This window comes from Pholcus phalangioides, unplaced genomic scaffold (assembly GCF_987345545.1).
Source record: "Pholcus phalangioides strain wild (caught in Gottingen) unplaced genomic scaffold, Ppha-v1.0 ptg000032l_1, whole genome shotgun sequence".
Taxonomy (NCBI): domain Eukaryota; kingdom Metazoa; phylum Arthropoda; class Arachnida; order Araneae; family Pholcidae; genus Pholcus; species Pholcus phalangioides.
The window spans coordinates 7,742,365-7,761,581 of NW_028301622.1; the positions used below are offsets into that span (position 1 = coordinate 7,742,365).

The 19,217-nt window shown below is 36.8% G+C and overlaps 1 protein-coding gene across 1 annotated transcript in view; it reads right to left on the reverse strand.

The window, feature by feature from the left end:
* The window catches only part of LOC149066853 (uncharacterized), a 428,124-nt gene extending 411,626 nt beyond the window's left edge, over positions 1-16,498 (reverse strand). The window contains exon 1 of the mRNA XM_089253243.1: positions 15,927-16,498. Within this exon, the coding sequence (XP_089109369.1) occupies positions 15,927-16,226 (300 nt within the window). The 5' untranslated portion in view covers positions 16,227-16,498. The remainder of the gene's footprint in view (positions 1-15,926) is intronic.
* Between the last annotated feature and the right edge of the window lie 2,719 nt (positions 16,499-19,217).

Below are 19,217 nucleotides of genomic sequence, written 5' to 3' on the forward strand. Positions count from 1 at the left end.
ATGCTGATTCCACCCCATACCATCCAACCAGCTCGTCTGTATTGCGACCTTTCACGAACGAATGCGGGGTTATTTCGAGTGCCCCTGTCCCTCCATACCAGAACACGTCGGGTGTCACACTCCAGACTGAATCGGGACTCGTCTGTAAACAGCACTTGGCTCCAATCATGTTGCTCCCAATCTCGATGTTCAGCAGCCCATCTTCTTCGGGCCGCACGGTGGCGTGGGGTCAACGGAATGCAGACCATTGGCCTACGAGCATAGAGCCCTCCCTCATGAAGCCGATTACGTACTGTTTGGCTGGACAACCTTCGTCCTGTTGCCAACAGCAACCGTTTTTGCAGCTGCGTAGCATTCTCTGTTCTGTTTCGACGGGCTGTTAACCGTACATACCGGTCATCAGTTGCTGTAGTGGCGCGTGGCCGACCTTGCCCTGGTCGACGTCTAACATTTCCTGTTTCTTGGAATCGATTCCACAGCCTTGCAACAACACTTCTGGCGACTCCAACAGCGTCCGCGACACTACGTTGTGTTTGCCCGGATTCCAGTCTGCCTATAACACGCCACGCCATGGATTCCGGTAAATCACGTTGTTGAGACATCCTCAAGTCACCTTGTCTCAAAAAAAAAAAAATACTGCGCAATCGAATTTCACAGTTACGGCTGTAAAACAGACGTTTCTGCAACATCCCGATTTCTGCCCTTATCTCCTTTTTCTGGTTTTTGACGTAATGAACTTTGATTTGCATATGAAGTTTTCTTCTTCCGTTTCTTGCTAGGCTTTAAATTATGGATGATTCATTTTATGTTACTTATCGGTATACATCTTTGCGTAATTTTGTTAAAACCATGTGCTCCCCTAATTGTTTTGAGCAGTGTATAATAATATTCAGAAGGTTAGTAAATTCCTCGTTTTTTTTCACCAGTCCCAAATTATTTCTCCCGTTTATGCCGGTTCGCGAAAATTTTCACTTAATTTCAGCGATCTGCAATGAGAAAATCTTCAAGAACAATGAACAAGGCCAAGGCTTTTAGTGACAATAGGTAATTTTCTCTATTGTCTTACAATTCCACACTATTATGCCCGTTAGAAAAAAAAAAAGTTTTCAAGATTTCCCGGTTTAAGTTTTTTTTTTTTTTTCAAACTTTGTCATGGTTTGTCAAACGCATAATTTACCCAACCTATCCTAAGCCCGTGCCAAGTCCGGCCCCGTATCGTAAATTGGCTATGATTCTATAAGAGAAGTGAATTGTTACTTAGTGACTTCTTTTCCGACGACAATGGTGCGAAAAATTTTAATTAGCCGTTTGAATAATTTTAGATTTTTAATTGGTGACTGTGTTCCTTATGAATTTTTTAACTTTTTTCAATATTTCTATATAAAATTATATCACTTTCGATCTTTTAGGCAAATTGGTCAGTTCGTCTTCGAAAAGTTTTTCAAGTAAATCCAGTGATAAAATAATAGAATCACAAAATTTTGATTGGGCAAGCAAATTTTTAGAGATTAGTCCAGGCCTGCATTAGATGATCATCCAGGACCGAAAATCCAATATGAAACGTTGATTTATTTTCGGGAATACAGTCGGCTCCGCTTGATCGGATATCAACGATTCCAGCACCCAATACCCGATTAAGCGGGGTACGCGATTATAAGGGGGAACAGTTATAATTCGATTGCCATTTTTTTTACAACGTTAGCGTAGTTTGTATATCAAAAACTGATGGAGAATTAATATTAATGAAGCTTCCCGAATTAATCACAGATGAAAAAAATGAAAAGAAAATTGTATTTAATTACGCCTACGATTTTTACTTTTTATTAGGAAAGTCAGCGCCCTCTATTGGCTCAACAGAGAATAAAAATTATCAAATGTACGTATTGAAGACAACTTGAATACTTGGAGGCCAGTACCTATTCTCAAATGTATTTATTTTGACTTAGTAACATATTTTCTATCAGTTTCATTCAATAACATTATGTGCATAGTTGTTGATGTGTATTAACAGTTGACGTGTGAAGTGTAATATTCGATAAGGCGGGGAAAAGTTGAAATGATCATATTAAGCGATGGACTTCAACATTCTCTCTACGGGAGAAATCGCCGGAGGACTTTATCCGTTAAAGCGGGGCCGACTGTAACTGCTCGTTTCAAAGCAGTATCTGGCTTGTGATGAAAGCTCTTCAAAAGGTGCCGCGCATTAAACGCAGGTCGAGAGAGAGACCCAGATCCTTATTTTATTATTAATGTACGCATTTATATCGAGTGGGTTGAAGAGCTCGGTATATAGTTATTATTTCTAAAATGAGCGGAGGATACGCAATTACGTCATCTGTGCGAGGAGAATCGTAAAATTTTGTGGACGTTCTCGGGCTTCATTTTATAGGGCACTCTCCCTTTCAACGGGTAAAGGGTTACCGCCCTTGTTAGCGACACACCCGAGTGTGAAAAGGGTTACCCAAAACGAACCGGTCATCGCAGTTTTGGCACTGTTCCGATAGTGACAACCCATCGGCGAAAGTAGAATAATTTCCCATTTCATGGATTAAACAGGAAGATATTTTCAAGACGACTTAGTAATTGAAGGGATTCCCCAGTACAGACCGATAAGTAGGGGGTGGGCGACAGGTGCGGTCGCACCGAGCCCCGCGTTTTTTTTTTTGGGCTACGCACTTGCGGTAATGATCATTTCTTTCGTAAATTCTCAATTTTTATCAATTCTGGAACTATTTCCATTTGTTCTATTTACCTCAGAATTTTCATCAGATCTCTGGAATCTTTTCTCCCATTTATTCAGAAAACTTTCATCAATTCTAGAAATATTTTTTCATTTACTTTGTTTATTCTTGTTATTTATCAATTCTGAATTTTCATCAATTCATCAATTCTGAATATTCATCAATTCTGAAATCCTGAATATTCATCAATTCATCAATTCTGAATATTCATCAATTCATCAATTCTGAATATTCATCAATTCTGAAATTCTGAATATTCATCAATTCTGAAATTCTGAATATTCATCAATTCTGAATATTCATCAATTCTGAATATTCATCAATTCTGAAATTCTGAATATTCATCAATTCTGAAATTCTGAATATTCATCAATTCTGAATATTCATCAATTCTGAATATTCATCAATTCTGAATATTCATCAATTCTGAAATTCTGAATATTCATCAATTCTGAAATTCTGAATATTCATCAATTCTGAAATTCTGAATATTCATCAATTCTGAAATTCTGAATATTCATCAATTCTGAAATTCTGAATATTCATCAATTCTGAATATTCTGAATATTCATCAATTCTGAATATTCTGAATATTCATCAATTCTGAATATTATGAATATTCATCAATTCTGAATATTATGAATATTCATCAATTCTGAATATTATGAATATTCATCAATTCTGAAATTATGAATATTCATCAATTCTGAAATTATGAATATTCAACAATTCTGAAATTATGAATATTCAACAATTCTGAAATTCTGAATATTCATCAATTCTGAATATTCATCAATTCTGAATATTCATCAATTCTGAATATTCATCAATTCTGAATATTCATCAATTCTGAAATTCTGAATATTCATCAATTCTGAAATTCTGAATATTCATCAATTCTGAAATTCTGAATATTCATCAATTCTGAAATTCTGAATATTCATCAATTCTGAATATTCATCAATTCTGAAATTCTGAATATTCATCAATTCTGAAATTCTGAATATTCATCAATTCTGAATATTCATCAATTCATCAATTCTGAATATTCATCAATTCATCAATTCTGAATATTCATCAATTCTGAAATTCTGAATATTCATCAATTCTGAAATTCTGAATATTCATCAATTCTGAAATTCTGAATATTCATCAATTCTGAAATTCTGAATATTCATCAATTCTGAAATTCTGAATATTCATCAATTCTGAAATTCTGAATATTCATCAATTCTGAAATTCTGAATATTCATCAATTCTGAATATTCATCAATTCTGAAATTCTGAATATTCATCAATTCTGAATATTCATCAATTCTGAATATTCATCAATTCTGAAATTCTGAATATTCATCAATTCTGAATATTCATCAATTCTGAAATTCCGAATATTCATCAATTCTGAAATTCTGAATATTCATCAATTCTGAAATTCTGAATATTCATCAATTCTGAAATTCTGAATATTCATCAATTCTTAAATTCTGAATATTCATCAATTCTGAATATTCATCAATTCTGAAATTCTGAATATTCATCAATTCTGAATATTCATCAATTCTGAATATTCATCAATTCTGAAATTCTGAATATTCATCAATTCTGAAATTCTGAATATTCATCAATTCTGAAATTCTGAATATTCATCAATTCTGAAATTCTGAATATTCATCAATTCTGAAATTCTGAATATTCATCAATTCTGAATATTCATCAATTCATCAATTCTGAATATTCATCAATTCTGAAATTCTGAATATTCATCAATTCTGAATATTCATCAATTCTGAAATTCTGAATATTCATCAATTCTGAAATTCTGAATATTCATCAATTCTCAAATTCTGAATATTCATCAATTCTCAAATTCTGAATATTCATCAATTCTCAAATTCTGAATATTCATCAATTCTCAAATTTTCAATTGAAAATATTTCTTTCATTTATTCTGTTCATTGTGAATTTCCGTCTGTGTGCGGAATTGTTTCTATCATTTATTCTGAGTTTCCATGGGTGCTGGGATTATCTTTGTTAATCATTTTTCGCATTTTTGATACCTGTATATTTTGTTATAATGCATGAATTTTTTGATGTGCCGTTTCCCCTTTCCCACAGAATATATACGGGCACGGTAGCCCAGGTCGATAAGATACTCACCTAAAATACCAAAGGGTATTTAGAGGTGTCGCGAGTTCGATGCCCGATTCATCCTTGTTAGAAAACTTTCCTGACACAGGGGTACAACAAAAACGGCGACATGACCGCAGAAAAAATTGCTACCGCAGGGAGTCCCCCATCGAGGGGTTAGCGCACCAACCTCTCGATGAGTATAAAAAACAAGCCTGCCGTTCGGAATCGGCAATAAATTGTAGGTCCCGGTCTAATTAGCCCTCGTGTGCATAAAATGACCGTGGTGCGACAAAAACGATCAAATCATCAGAATATATAAAATCGGGACTAAGGGACTCCGAAATTAGTAAGAAGCCCCTGCCCCACTATTATTTTCGCACCGGGGCCCCGCGTCTGGTGAGAGAGGCCCTGACGTAGTATGTAGGATAAGGATGCTCAACCCCTTTAGAAGAGTGCGAGTCACTTCATGACTCCAAATGACACTCCAAAAACATTGTCATTGCTTACAGGGGCCCCAAGAACGTAATTGTTATTCCTAGGATTCTCTAAAAAGTGTGCATAATCCCAAGGGCTCCTTAGAACATTGAGATTGCCCGAAACTCTCCGTAGAATATGAATACCGTATGAATGATTTCCCAAGGGCGAAAAAAGGTCGAGAAAAGCTGTCGTAATCAATATAAATCCGTGCGAAAAGTCTCTGACACGGTCTTGGATCCGATTACGCCACTGACATGAAGTAAAAAAAAAAAAGAGAAGACGACCTCTGACAAGAACAACAAAAAACACAATGGTGTAGAGACAACTTCACTCTCTAGTCATTGTTTTCACTTTTTTTTTCTCTCGAAAAATATCCTATTGAGCAACATAACATAATTCCGGACGCTTTTTACTTTCCCATCCCGCCACTGCCATCAGTGATGGTTTTCTTATAGAAAGGGTATTTCTTGATGGAGTATTGTCCGTCCGAGAGACAGACACGCGACTGACGTAGGGCCAAAGAAACACCCCCGGTCATTACAGTGGCGTAAACGCACGTAATTACGAATACTTTGTCCATAGTTGATGACTCACGGACAAGAAGGAAAGTCCATCTGAAGGTCATGATGAAGATTTATATCACGAGACCTTCACCTCTGTTTTCTGATCCAGCCAACCTTTAATTAATAAGAGATTTATTTAGCCAAATACGCCAAATACTGAGTAATAATAATGATACTCATTGAATAGTGAGTAAAGGAAAGAAAAAACCCTGGTTTGCGTGTCCAGATCCATCATCGAAAAAATATGAGCTTTTTTATTTTGCGTTCGTAATTCTAGCATGAAGGTCACTATGGGCCGTGGTTTCGAGATTGGATAATCATGATGACTATGAAAAATTCTATTATGATGTTATAATCGCGGTATATTTTATGGTCAGTTAAAGGGTAACTTGAACCTCATTGTGACGTAGTGGTTCTCGAAGTGTGGGTCGTGGCTACCCGGCTGGGCGTTGTCGAACCTCGTCGAGGGCGTTGTCTAATGCCGAAGATACCGATGGGCGAGTTATTCGATTTTGATAAAATAGACATGAACTCTCGGGAAAAGCGTATTCGGAAAATTCATCAGCTCACATGAGTGAATGGATGAACGAGTGAGTGAGCAAGTGAATGAGTGATTGAGTGAATGGAAGAACAAGTGAATGAATGAGCGATTGAGTTAGTGGAAGAACATGTGAATGAATCATCGTGTGAGCAAGTGAACGAGTGAGTAAATGAATAAGCGAGTGGAGTATTGTCCGATTGAGTGAGGGAATGATCGTGTGAGCAAGTGAGTATGAAAGTGAGTAGTGAGCACTGAGTGAGCATATGAGTAAGTGAATGAATGAGCGAAACCGGCCTGCAACTAGAGCTAGCTATCTCTCGCTCACACACTCACCAGATCACTAAGTAGTCAATCACTAGGTAGTTCATTCTATCACTCGGTCGTTTCCTCTGTCACTCACTTACCCACTAGGTCACTCACTTGCTCACCAGGTCACTCGATTGCTTTCTCAGTAGGTCGCTCTGGACCTGAGCGGTCATCAATCAATCAATCTCTATAGGTCAGTCACTCACTTGATCTCTAGGTCAGTCACTCACTTGATCTCTAGGTCAGTCACTCACTTGATCTCTAGGTCAGTCACTCACTTGATCTCTAGGTCAGTCACTCACTTGATCTCTAGGTCAGTCACTTACTTCCTAGACCAATCACTTAATTCCTAACCCGGTCACTCACTCAGTCTCATTTTATCGTCAACTCACTAGGTTGCTCACTCTGTTACACGCTCAATCACCAGGTCACGCATTTACTCACTCCCTCCCTCACTCACCAAGACACTCATTCACTAGGTCGCCCCACTCACTCAATAGGCCAAGAACTAGGCTGAAAAACGCTTCAGACATCGAGACCAAATTTTTTAAATCAGAAATCATTGAACTAAAAATACATAGACGACCGCGTAATTGCAGAACAGCTTCTCGATCCTCATAATCCAATTTATGAGCATCAAAATAAAATCACGTGCAACGAAAAAAATAAAATAAAATGTAACAAAACGGACAGGTGTATTTGCGCCCGTTTTTTTAGAACCTTCTAGATGGAAGAAAATGGCGGATCACGAAACTTTTCGAAAAAAAAACAGTTGTGCAAATAATCATCGGAAAACGCCTTTTATGAAACATGAAATCGATCGATAATGTACATGTTCAGGACATGAAATTGACTCTTGCACAGCCGACGATTACCCTCCCGATATTTCAATGGAGACATTAACTTATGTGATGGTCAGAACCATCACCATCCTCAGGGACGGTGCTCAAGAGAGCACCCCCCCCCCCCCCACAAAGACACACTCAAACTGTAAAGCAGTGATAGAAAAAGTGTGCATATATATATATATATATATATATATATATATATATATATATATATATATATATATATATATATATATATACACACACACACACACACACACACACACGGTCTGTGCCCTGCTTTATCAGAATACGGATAAGCAGATGCCCCGCTTAAACGCATAAAATCCCGTGGCACCGAAATTTGACCCATAGAGACGATGTTCCCCGCTTAATAAGATAATTCCAGCGACTTTTCTCCCGCTTAATCAAATACAGTCGAATACCGTTAATAGCGAAAATCTCGTTTTAACGAACACTTTTCTAATTCCTCAGATAAGTTTTCATAGGGACAATGCAAAAACCTGGAATTCCTTTATAACGAATTTTCGTTGTAACGAAGTGATTTCTCCAGTATCTTGGAGTTCGTTATAACGGGATTCGACTGTATTACGCTTCACGCGTCAACTGTTAATACACATCAACAACTATGCACATAATGCTATTGAATTTGAAAGTAATGGAAAATATGCTACTAGGCTAAGATAAATACATCTAAGAGTAGGAACTGGCCTCTAAATATTCAAGTCATCTTCAATACATACATTTAAAATTTTCTGTCCTCTGTTGAGCCAATAGAGAGCGCTAATTTTCATAATGAAAGGTAAATATCTTAAGTATTGTGATCATTGTATTTACCTATACAGTAGAATCAGGACTATCCGGCGGAAGAGGGCGAACCAGATAACAGAAAAACCGGATATATATAGGCCGGAGTTTGCGCTCACTTCCTACTCCCACTATACCATCAAAAATCACCATTTTAATACCAAAAACCTCTCCCATTCATATTTTACGATCTCTTGGCACAGATCAGTTCTTTATACATAAATGTATATGTTACTGTCAAAGCCCGAAATTGGTCACTTCAGTGGCCAGCCCAGTTGATCCGGTCAATGCCTGAAATTTGTTCTTTCGCCGGTTTTAGCCGGCTTTTTATGTCAATCCCTATGCATCCTTATATGTGTATTCACTACGATATCGATATTGATTCCTTTGATCGTTAGGGTTGCCATTGATAACCATAATAATTATGATTAGCTTACTTACTAACCGAAACGACGACCCGATTACGATTAGCTAGGGGCAATTATAAATCAGAAAAAACAATACACCAACGTGGCGATGTCCCTGAATCATAGGGATCGATATATAGGGGCCGGCTAAAGCCCGGCGGAAGAACGAATTTCAGACGTTGGCCGGGGTCAATTGGGCTGGTCGCTCTTTGGCTGTAACATATACATAATGCAAATGTCTGTACCTTTTAAAAATTTATTACAGAAAAGCGAATTCCAAAAATGTGAATATTCTTACGAAAATTATGTAAATGCTTCTTATTTATCATTTATTATGTATTTTTTGGCCTGCAAATACCCATCATCTTACGCAAAAATTAAGATTAACGCATTCCTCCGGCCAAATTGGCAACAAATTTGGTGAAGTTTGGCGACAGCTCCGATAATTTGGCGACGTCATTGTGCCAAGAGACTATGCCGGATAATCGAAATTCGACTGTAATTTTTATTTCATTTTTGATGTCCGATTTATTCGAAAAGCTTTATTAATATTGATTCTTCATCAGTTTTTAATATACAAGTTATACTAACGTTGTAAAATGGCAATTGCCCGTTTAATCGAATATTGCGTGATGAAATCGTTGATATCCAATTAAGCGAGGGCGACTGTATATATTTATGGAGCGGGCCGAAACATTTTTAGAGCGCCCTACCCACGAGTCTGATTGTATGCATTTCAAAAAAAAAAAAATGCTGCTTCATCAATATTTTTTAGTTTCTATTACTTATTATTTGTGAAAAGGGGCTTCGGCATCCAAAATAGACACCTGTTACTGCTGAATGTACAAGGACACCGAAAAATATGAACACATAAGGGGTCATTCAAGTATTACGTCAGCATCGAGGGGTGGGAGTTCGGATTTGCTGACTTTTGATGACAAGGGGGGGAGGAGTTTGAAGGTTGCTCATGTCATCAACCACCCTTTTTGAAGGTATGAAATATTCTAAGCTGCTGACGAAATTTTGCTGACGGGGTGGGGGGGGGTCAGCGTTTTGCTGACAAGGGGGGGGGGTCAAAAATGGTTAAAAATCTGCTTACGTAATACTTGAATGAATTACACGTAATTAGGGGCCACACACAAATGTTAGAAAAAGTAATGAAAGTTCCGAATTATTTAAAATTTGAGATGAAGGGATCGATTTGAGAATCAATGCATAAAAGAATGAATTTTTTGGAAAGTGATAGTTTCGGAATTAGTGTAAAGAAATACTTTTGGAATTAGTGTAAAGAAATACTTTTGGAATTAGTGTAAAGAAATACTTTTGGAATTAGTGTAAAGAAATACTTTTGGAATTAGTGTAAAGAAATACTTTTGGAATTAGTGTAAAGAAATACTTTTGGAATTAGTGTAAAGAAATACTTTCGGAAGTAACGTAAAAAGAAACTTTTGGAATGAATATAAAATATAGTTTCGGAATTAATGTAATACATACTTTTGGAATTAATGCAACAAATAGTTTTAAAATTAACATAAAGTAATACAATAAAGGAATACTTTCAGAATTGATGTGAAAAAATATTTTCGGAATCAATGTGTTTTCACAGTAGTTTCGGAATTGATGTAAAACTATATGCAGTATATTCGGAATCGATGTAAAAAATTAGTTATAAAATTGATGTAAAAAAATAGTTACAAAATTGATGTAAAAAAATAGTTACAAAATTGATGTAAAAAGAATTTCAGAATCAGTGTAAAAAAAAACAGTTTCAGAGTTTTTTCAGTCTTTTTTTGTTTCGGTTTTTTATGGGAAGCCATCTCGCTGGGCAATTCACCTGTTGGGGCCTTTGTATTTGTATTTGAATTATATATCATCCCTCTCATGCTAGAAGCACGGATGTGCAATGCCCTTGGAGAAAAAAAACGTGGGAAATGACGTTTGAATGTTTACTCTACTCATGTTGGATTGGATTTTGGATTTATTGGCGCAAGAACCAATTTGGTCAAACTGTGCCAAACAAATGACCATATCACCTATCACTATCACCTTTTATTTGACAATGTTGTTCTCAGGCAACGAGTTTATATTTTTCTATATTTTGAGCTACTTTCGGTATCGATGCTTCTAAGGAACTCCTAAACTTTCGATTTTTACTTGTTGAGCTGTTCAAGAAGCAGGGCCGCAACTAGGGAGGGAGCACGCGGGTCCCGTGTCCCGGGCGCTGGATCAGAGGGGGCGCAAATTTCATTCTCAAACCTTACCTTCAACATTATAAACGGGGCGCCAAAATGCGCACTTGCCCCGAGTGACCAACCATCTAGTTGCGGCCCTGTCGAGAAGTTTCTATAACTACCAGCGGAATGGCTCAATGGTAAACGTCTATTTCTTGACGAGCTAAGCCAGACCCTTGCGTTTTTGAGGGAAATGCCATGTGTGGAGGAGACATAGTATTGTTGCGCATTCTTCAACAATGACTGGAAAGTATGTTCTCGAACAGCAAATGGCATTTTCAAACTATTCAAATCTATGGAAATCATATAAATACAGTGTGTTCCTTGATGTGCAACAACCCACATTATTTTATTTATTGACGATATTGTTTTCCTCGTGTAATAGCATTCAGAGTACCTCCATTTGCTAATAGTAACCCCTCAAAATTTTTCTCCTCTGGATATTTCAATGTTAACCAATTAAAGGATTGATGTAAAAACATCGCTTCGGAATAAATGTAAAAAATAGTGTTAGAATTAATGCAATAGTTTTAAAATTACTGCTAGAAATAACAATTTCAGGATTATTTCACCAAATAATTTTAGGATTATGGCAAGAAATTTCAGGATTATTGCATAAAATAATTTTAGGATTATGGCAAGAAATTTCAGGATTATTGCATAAAATAATTTTAAAATAATGGCAAGAAATAGATTTAGAATAATGGCAATAAGTAGATTTAGAATAATGGCAATAAGTAGATTTAGAATAATGGCAAGAAATTATTTTAAAATTAATTTTAATTTTAAAATTACTGCAAGAAATAAGAATAATTTCAGAACTATTGCAAAAAATTTTAGAATAGTTGCAATAATTTTAATAGTAGAATTAATCCAAGTAATTTTAATATTAGAATTAATGCAAGTAATTTCAGAATCAATGTTAGAAATAATTTCAGAATTAATGCAAGATAAATAATTTCAGAATTAATGCAAGATAAATAATTTCAGAATTAATGCAAGATAAATAATTTCAGAATTAATGCAAGATAAATAATTTCAGAATTAATGCAAGATAAATAATTTCAGAATTAATGCAAGATAAATAATTTCAGAATTAATGCAAGATAAATAATTTCAGAATTAATGCAAGATAAATAATTTCAGAATTAATAGATAACAGTTTTAATGTTCATGTAAGAAATAATTTCAGAAGTGGAGAGACATCGGAACTGATAAAAATCCAAAATTAAAGACATTATTTCAGAATCAGTGAAAGCATTCGATAATTTAGGAGCCCCTGTTCAGTTCGGGGCCATACGTTCGAGCCCAGTCTACTCAACCGTTAAGATGCCACTGCCCGAGAAAGAAGCCCCGCTGTTATTTCCAAAATCAGGCCACGCTTCTGTTAAGGCTGTTCTAGTACAGGGCCAACGTCTCTAGAGTGATAATCAAAAATCAAATGATCCACCCCCGCCCCCCCCCCCAAATATTCCTCATTACGGTCCTAAAAACCATTCGGTAGCCAATTGCCGAATTCAACGTGTATATTATACACGCTCATAGGGAATACGAATGATATTCAATTCCTTCTAAGAAAGAATTCTGTCTTATCTTCGGGGGGGGGGGGGGGAAGAAATATTCGAGATGGAATCTTAACATGTCAAGATTTCCAAGGAATGTTGACATGTCGACACGCGTTTTCTCTCTTTTTATCAGCAACAATAATAAGAGTCACAACCAACACACACACGAATAACACAAAAAAAAAGGCTGGAAAGAATTCGACTGTTATCAGAGTTGGGGAGACAATCTCCGCGTGACTGACTTATGAAAGCTCCGTCATTCGGCTCAAAAAAAAAATTATACAATGTCATTATACAACGCTTAGATGCACACGTAAAAAACTATCAACATGGCGATCGTGTAATCTCGTACCAACTCATAATGATATTGTCGTCTCAGTGTTTACTGGAGAAATTGTCATCTCAAAAAATGTTTACCTATTTTACATATAGCATTGTCTCCTCGAACAATGTTTGATAGAGACATTGTCGTTTCAAACAATGCTTGATAGAGACATTGTCGTTTCAAACAATGTTTTGTTGGGGACAGTTTCGTCTCAAATGCAAAGACTACAACAAGCAAATTGCCAAGCGAGGTAGCTGAAAAAAGATGTCCATAAAAAATAAGGATGCCTAATATATCCAAAATACAGCAACTCAATATAAAAGCATGTATCACGAAAGAAAGAAAACTAATAATAGTGAAATATAACGTTTTCTGGGTGATCGTCGTCTAAAACAAGTTTCCTGAGAACGTGGTCGTTTCAAAGAAGTTTCCTGGAGACATCGCCGTTTCAAAAAATGTTTTCTGGGGACATTGTTTCCAGAAAAAAATGTTTGCGACGACAGTCTCATCTAGACTGTTCTTCAACGTTAGAATTGCTGTTTCAACGTTTTCTGACGTCATTTCGTCTCGAACTATTTTTTTCTGGGCACATTGGTGTCTTAACGATTTCTTTCGCAACACTCGCGACGTTTACGTCAACATCAACATTGTCGCCTCAACTTTTTCTGGGGACATTGTCGTCACAAATAACGTTTTCTGGAGGTATTGTCTAGAATAGTGTTTTCTTAAGACACTGTTGTCTCTAACAATGTTTTTTGGTGAACAATATAGTCTCAAATACCGTTTTCTGGGAACATTGCCATCTCAAAAAATGTTTTCTGGGAACATTGTCGTTTGAACATTTTTTGAAGACATTGTTGGGTCGTACAGTATTTTTTCGGAAAATTGCCGTCTCGAACAATGTTTTTGAGAATATCGATCTCTAAAACAGGGGTAGTCACCCTTTTTCAAGGTCGTGCCACAATCAAGATTAGTTTCGATGCACGTGCCACTTTACGAATTGTAACATGCAGACCACACGTCCCGTTTTTACGAGATACCAGCATTCCTTCTATTCCTGTAAAATATTGTCCGGCTGTTCTCTCCGTCTTGCCATTATTTTCGTAAAAATGTTTAGTTTCTCACTTTTTTCTAGTTTTAATTTTTTTTAATGTTCACTCATAAATTCAATTATTACAATGCAGATTGTGTATATACGTATATTGGTAGAAGTTCATCTTACGCACACTATGTTAGACATAGACATAGTAAACTGAGGACTCCGAGTGCTTGGAATTCATAAAGAAATCATGGATATACAATGTAATTGTATTACACAATGCATGCGTCCACATGCGAACGATCCTGATTCTCGTACACATGGGACGTCCGGCAACTATGACAGAGATGAGAAACCGAACAGAAACGCATTGAATAGAAAGTCATCGCATAATTATTATTTTAAGACCGCCTACCATACTAAATATAGGTTTGGCAGCCTACAAGGCCATCTTCTATAAGGAAAGGATTGTTTACAAGTTGGAGAGAATTTTGTTTTTGATTGAAAAATTGAATAGAATTTTTTAACCAGAATTTTCTTTGAAAAGCGTTCACGTGCCACTCCTGATACCATGGTGTGGCAGCGTGCCACGGGTTGGCCATCCCACTCTGAAACAATGTTTACCGGTAGTATTCTCATGTCAAACAATGTTTCTTGGAAACAGTCATGTCTAAATCACCATTGTTGTCTCAGATAAAATAAGTGTCATAAGGTCAGTTGAGGCCCCCGGGTGCAGAAGAAAATATTGCGCCCCGTTAAATAAGAAAAAACTGAAGAGAGTTGGGGGTTCCTCAAGGCCTTTCAGAAGTCGAGGCATAGTATGCGTACTCGATGTGCCCGTTTCGTTAAATCCACCTCTTGCCATGTAAAACATTTTCTGGTTACAGTCAAATGTGAATCAGTAACATTGGGATGGACAAGGCAACATACAAATACAATACAAATACAACGCCACAACAGGCAAATTGCCCAACGAGGTGGCTGACTTAAGAACATCATGGATCCCCGAGCCATTTTTTGGAGTCCCTACCTACTACTGCTACACCACACATGCACTCCCCCCGGGGAACCCCCCCCCCCGGGGAACCCCCCAACGAATCGGTACATGCGGGAATATGAGTGTACGTGTAGTGCAACCTGACGTAAAGTTTGTTTCGGTGTAATGCTTGTTATGTGTAGTGCTGTCATCTGCCCCCAGTTTTTCTAACTATGAGTGAAGTGTTATGGTTGAATGATTTACCGTTGTAGGACTGTTGCTCTCTGTGGCGAGACTTTTTAACGGGGAGATCGGCTCGCATTTGCGCCTTGAAGTTGGGAACCACAGAAAACCAACTTCAGCCGACCACCACTGTGGGGTTCGAACCCGGATCCTCGCATCACGAGTCCGGCACTGTAACCACTCGACCACCACAGCACATCCTGGACAATGTTTTCCACATTGACAGTGTTACATGGAAAAATGCTATCATGTACTAATTTTTTTCATGTCTAAATAAATGTTTTGTTTCATTGTCCCAATGAAAGTTTTTTTTTTTCGTATTTTGGCAACAATGTTAACCAATATCATAAATGAAAACCTCACCACAAATAACGGTGAAAATAGGGGGCTCTAAAAAATTCCTAATATTTTAGTAACCCGTAACAGTTAAAAACCAAAAGATATATTACTACATCACTTTCAAGCGGAAGAAACATCCTTGATAACAATGACAAGATTCAACAGTTATGGCTTCTGTCATGTCGATTGTTGACTCACAACAATGGTAAATTCCATTGGACTCGAGAAATACAGAACCGATAGCCATGTCTATTCCATAAACTAAAACTAAGATAGTCCGTATCGGAGAATTCAGACGTATATTTATGCAAATGATTCCCAATTAGAGTTCCGCGTCCCCGTGACATAAATGATAAACAATCATAAGCAAAACAAATATATCACTCACGATCCTTCTGGTGCCATCCGGTAGTCTGACATTTATATCCATACTTTTCCACGGCAGCGGTTTGTAGAACTGCCGGTCGCAGAAGGACTGTGACCTCCTGCGGTACTTGCGGGACTTCTGTCGGTCCCCACCGAGCAAACACACCACAGCCGAGCTCTGCCGACGTTCGCAGCACTTCATCCTGTTGATGGTGTCGTACATATGCTCGGGTTCCCAAGTACGGCTCCGCTGGATGCCGAGCCGCTGAACGACCGAGCTCAGGCCTCCTCCCACGGTGCCGCTACCGCAAGCGTGAGACATCGTAATTTATAAATTCACACGGAAGACGAATTAATCCACCATCTCTCGGACGCATATTCCCGCATCACGTACACTGATAGATGGACGCGATAACACGTCTTAAATCCATAAAATAAAAAAAAGAGGTGTGTGTACATCCAACTCACTACAATTACAGTTTGCACAGCTGACTGTCAAGGTGATCCTCAAAAAGATCCGACGGATCACGTAAACGTGATTTCGAGAAAAACAATTGATTCACATTATTTAAATCACTCCCACATTATCCATGTTCTCTAGATTCAGGCACTGATTAGTGATTTTTTTTTTCCTTGAATTAGTATCACACATTACATGGCTCGTACGGACACCACGAGGACGTAACACGGATGCTTCCTCTCTGGATAACACGTGCTACTGATATGAAGAGGGAGAAGAATCTTTCGAAGTGAAAGTGAGCGCTCGTTTTGATCTTGGCGTGATTCCGATGCGTTTGGCGTGAAGATGAAGTTCTTTTTTGAGGCCAACACTTTGATCTTGAGAGAATAGCTCTCTGCATCTTTCACACGTGGAGATCGTTTCTCTTTTAATTCACGCTAGGGACCCGTGCCCGAGGACGCTATTGAACAGCAGTTAGATGTGTTCGAATATTTGAGTAAAGCAGAGCCGCCCTTAGGGGTGTGCGACAGACTCTGGGCCTAACGTTTTGAGGGCATTCGCACTTCTTGTATGTATAAAATTTGTATAATAAAATTAAAAAATATACAGCATGAAAGACACTTTTTTATGTGTGTGTAATAACGTTTTCTGATTTGATTCTCGTGTTTTCATCAATTCTGAAATCATTTATTTCATTAAGGTATCCGACTACCCTTATTGTCACTTTTCTTTAAAATGGTTCTGGAGTGAACTTTAAATACATTTTTTGACAGAAAGTGTCCGAAATGGTGAAAACGGTGACAAATTTTGGTCTATCTATTATATTTTCTACGAAAAGTCGTTTTTATGTCAAATTTTGAGCAAAATTCATGTGATATTCGAAACACGATTGCAAAAAATGTTATTAATGAAATAAATCCTTTGTGATTTTCACAGTGCATTTAGCTGGTAATGTTGCAGGTTACGAACCAAAATTTAAAGGATTGCATGATATGTTCATAAGTTACACCAAAATATGTTTAAGTACGTGTGAATTTTTTGAAATTTCATCCCACATTTTGTCTATAAAACACTGTGATTCAAAAAATATATGAGATAGACCTTAGATTTTGGTTCATAACCAATATATAGCAAAATAATATATTAAAATTTCGTAAGGATGCAATGCATCAATTTTTACAAATCATGTCACAAAGTCAAGTAAAATGTCAAAAAATCGCATTCTTCGTAAAACACGTTTAAATTCTTTATTCGCGTATTACTTGTATGTAAAAACGCAACACTAAAGTGAACGTAACTTTGATTCTAAGCATCATATAAACAAAACAAGGCCCGTTTTGGAATCACAACAAATAGGGCTTTTATAAAAAAAATTAAAAAATGAAAATCCATATTTTCTTCCAAAATGACGTTTGCATCGTAGTCGGATACTTTAATCCTGGAATTATTTCAGAATTTCATAAATTCTGGAATCATTTCACCCATAAATTGTGAATTTTTATCAATTCTGGAATCATTTATTTCATCTATTCTGGAATCATTTATTTCATCTATTCTGGAATCATTTATTTCATCTATTCTGGAATCATTTATTTCATCTATTCTGGAATCATTTATTTCATCTATTCTGGAATCATTTATTTCATCTATTCTGGAATCATTTATTTCATCTATTCTGGAATCATTTATTTCATCTATTCTGGAATCATTTATTTCATTAATCCTGGAATTATTTCAGAATTTCATCAATTCTGTAACCATTTCACCCATAAATTGCGAATTTTCATCAATTCTCGGATTTTTCAAAATCAATTCTAGAATTTTTCATAAATTTCAGCATTTTGTCATGAATTGTAGCATTTTTCATAGATTTTAGGTTTTTTTTTTTTTTTTCGTCGGTTCTAGGATTTTTTTTTTCGTTGATTCTAGGGTTTTTTCATGAATTTTAGGATCTTTTTCATAAATTTTAGGATCTTTTTCATAAATTTTAGGATCTTTTTCATCAATTTTAGGATCTTTTTCATCAATTTTAGGATCTTTTTCATCAATTTTAGGATCTTTTTCATCAATTTTAATATATTTTTCATCGATTCTAGGATTTTTCATATATTTTAGGTTTTTTTTTCTTCGATTCTGCGATTTTTTCACAGATTTTAGTATATTTGTCGTAGATTCTAGGATCTTTTTCATCGATTCTCGGAGTTATTTTTTGTCCATTCTAGGATTTTTTTTTCCTCAAAGAGCAGCTAAGGGCTCGCGGATCTTCCGTATTTGCGGTCATCCCCCCGCGAATACCGAGTATACTGGAACTCACGAGCCGCCTATGTCTTCGACATTTTGTCCTGTACACATCTGAATTTTGTTTAATTCAATTTTAATCTCTACTTAATTCTGAAACCCCATTCCTCGGACCCTTTGACAACCTATTCCAGACGGTTCTCAGTTCGGTCTCTTTGGGAGATCATCAACAACCATATTTAATATATATATATATCATATAAACCATAACGGTTTACTGATGTGCATTGGCTAGGATCGAACCCGGGGCAGGAGATCGATCGGATCATATTGATAGGATCAATATGATCCGATCTACTTTGATCGACTTTGATCTACACTAGATCGGGATATGTAGGTCAAGGTCTGAACTAGTAATTGACCAGAAAGTCCTTGTTGGGGGGGGGGGGTGTTCTACCGGGCTTTGTTCACAAGTTCGACACCCGCCCTCACAGTATAACAGTAACATTTTTAGATGGAAAAAGTGATGTCCGCAATGACAGTGACCGGAAATAGAGGCGAGCCTTCCGAATACCAGGTTTCTGAATACGTTCTCGTTTACATTTTTCGAGTATG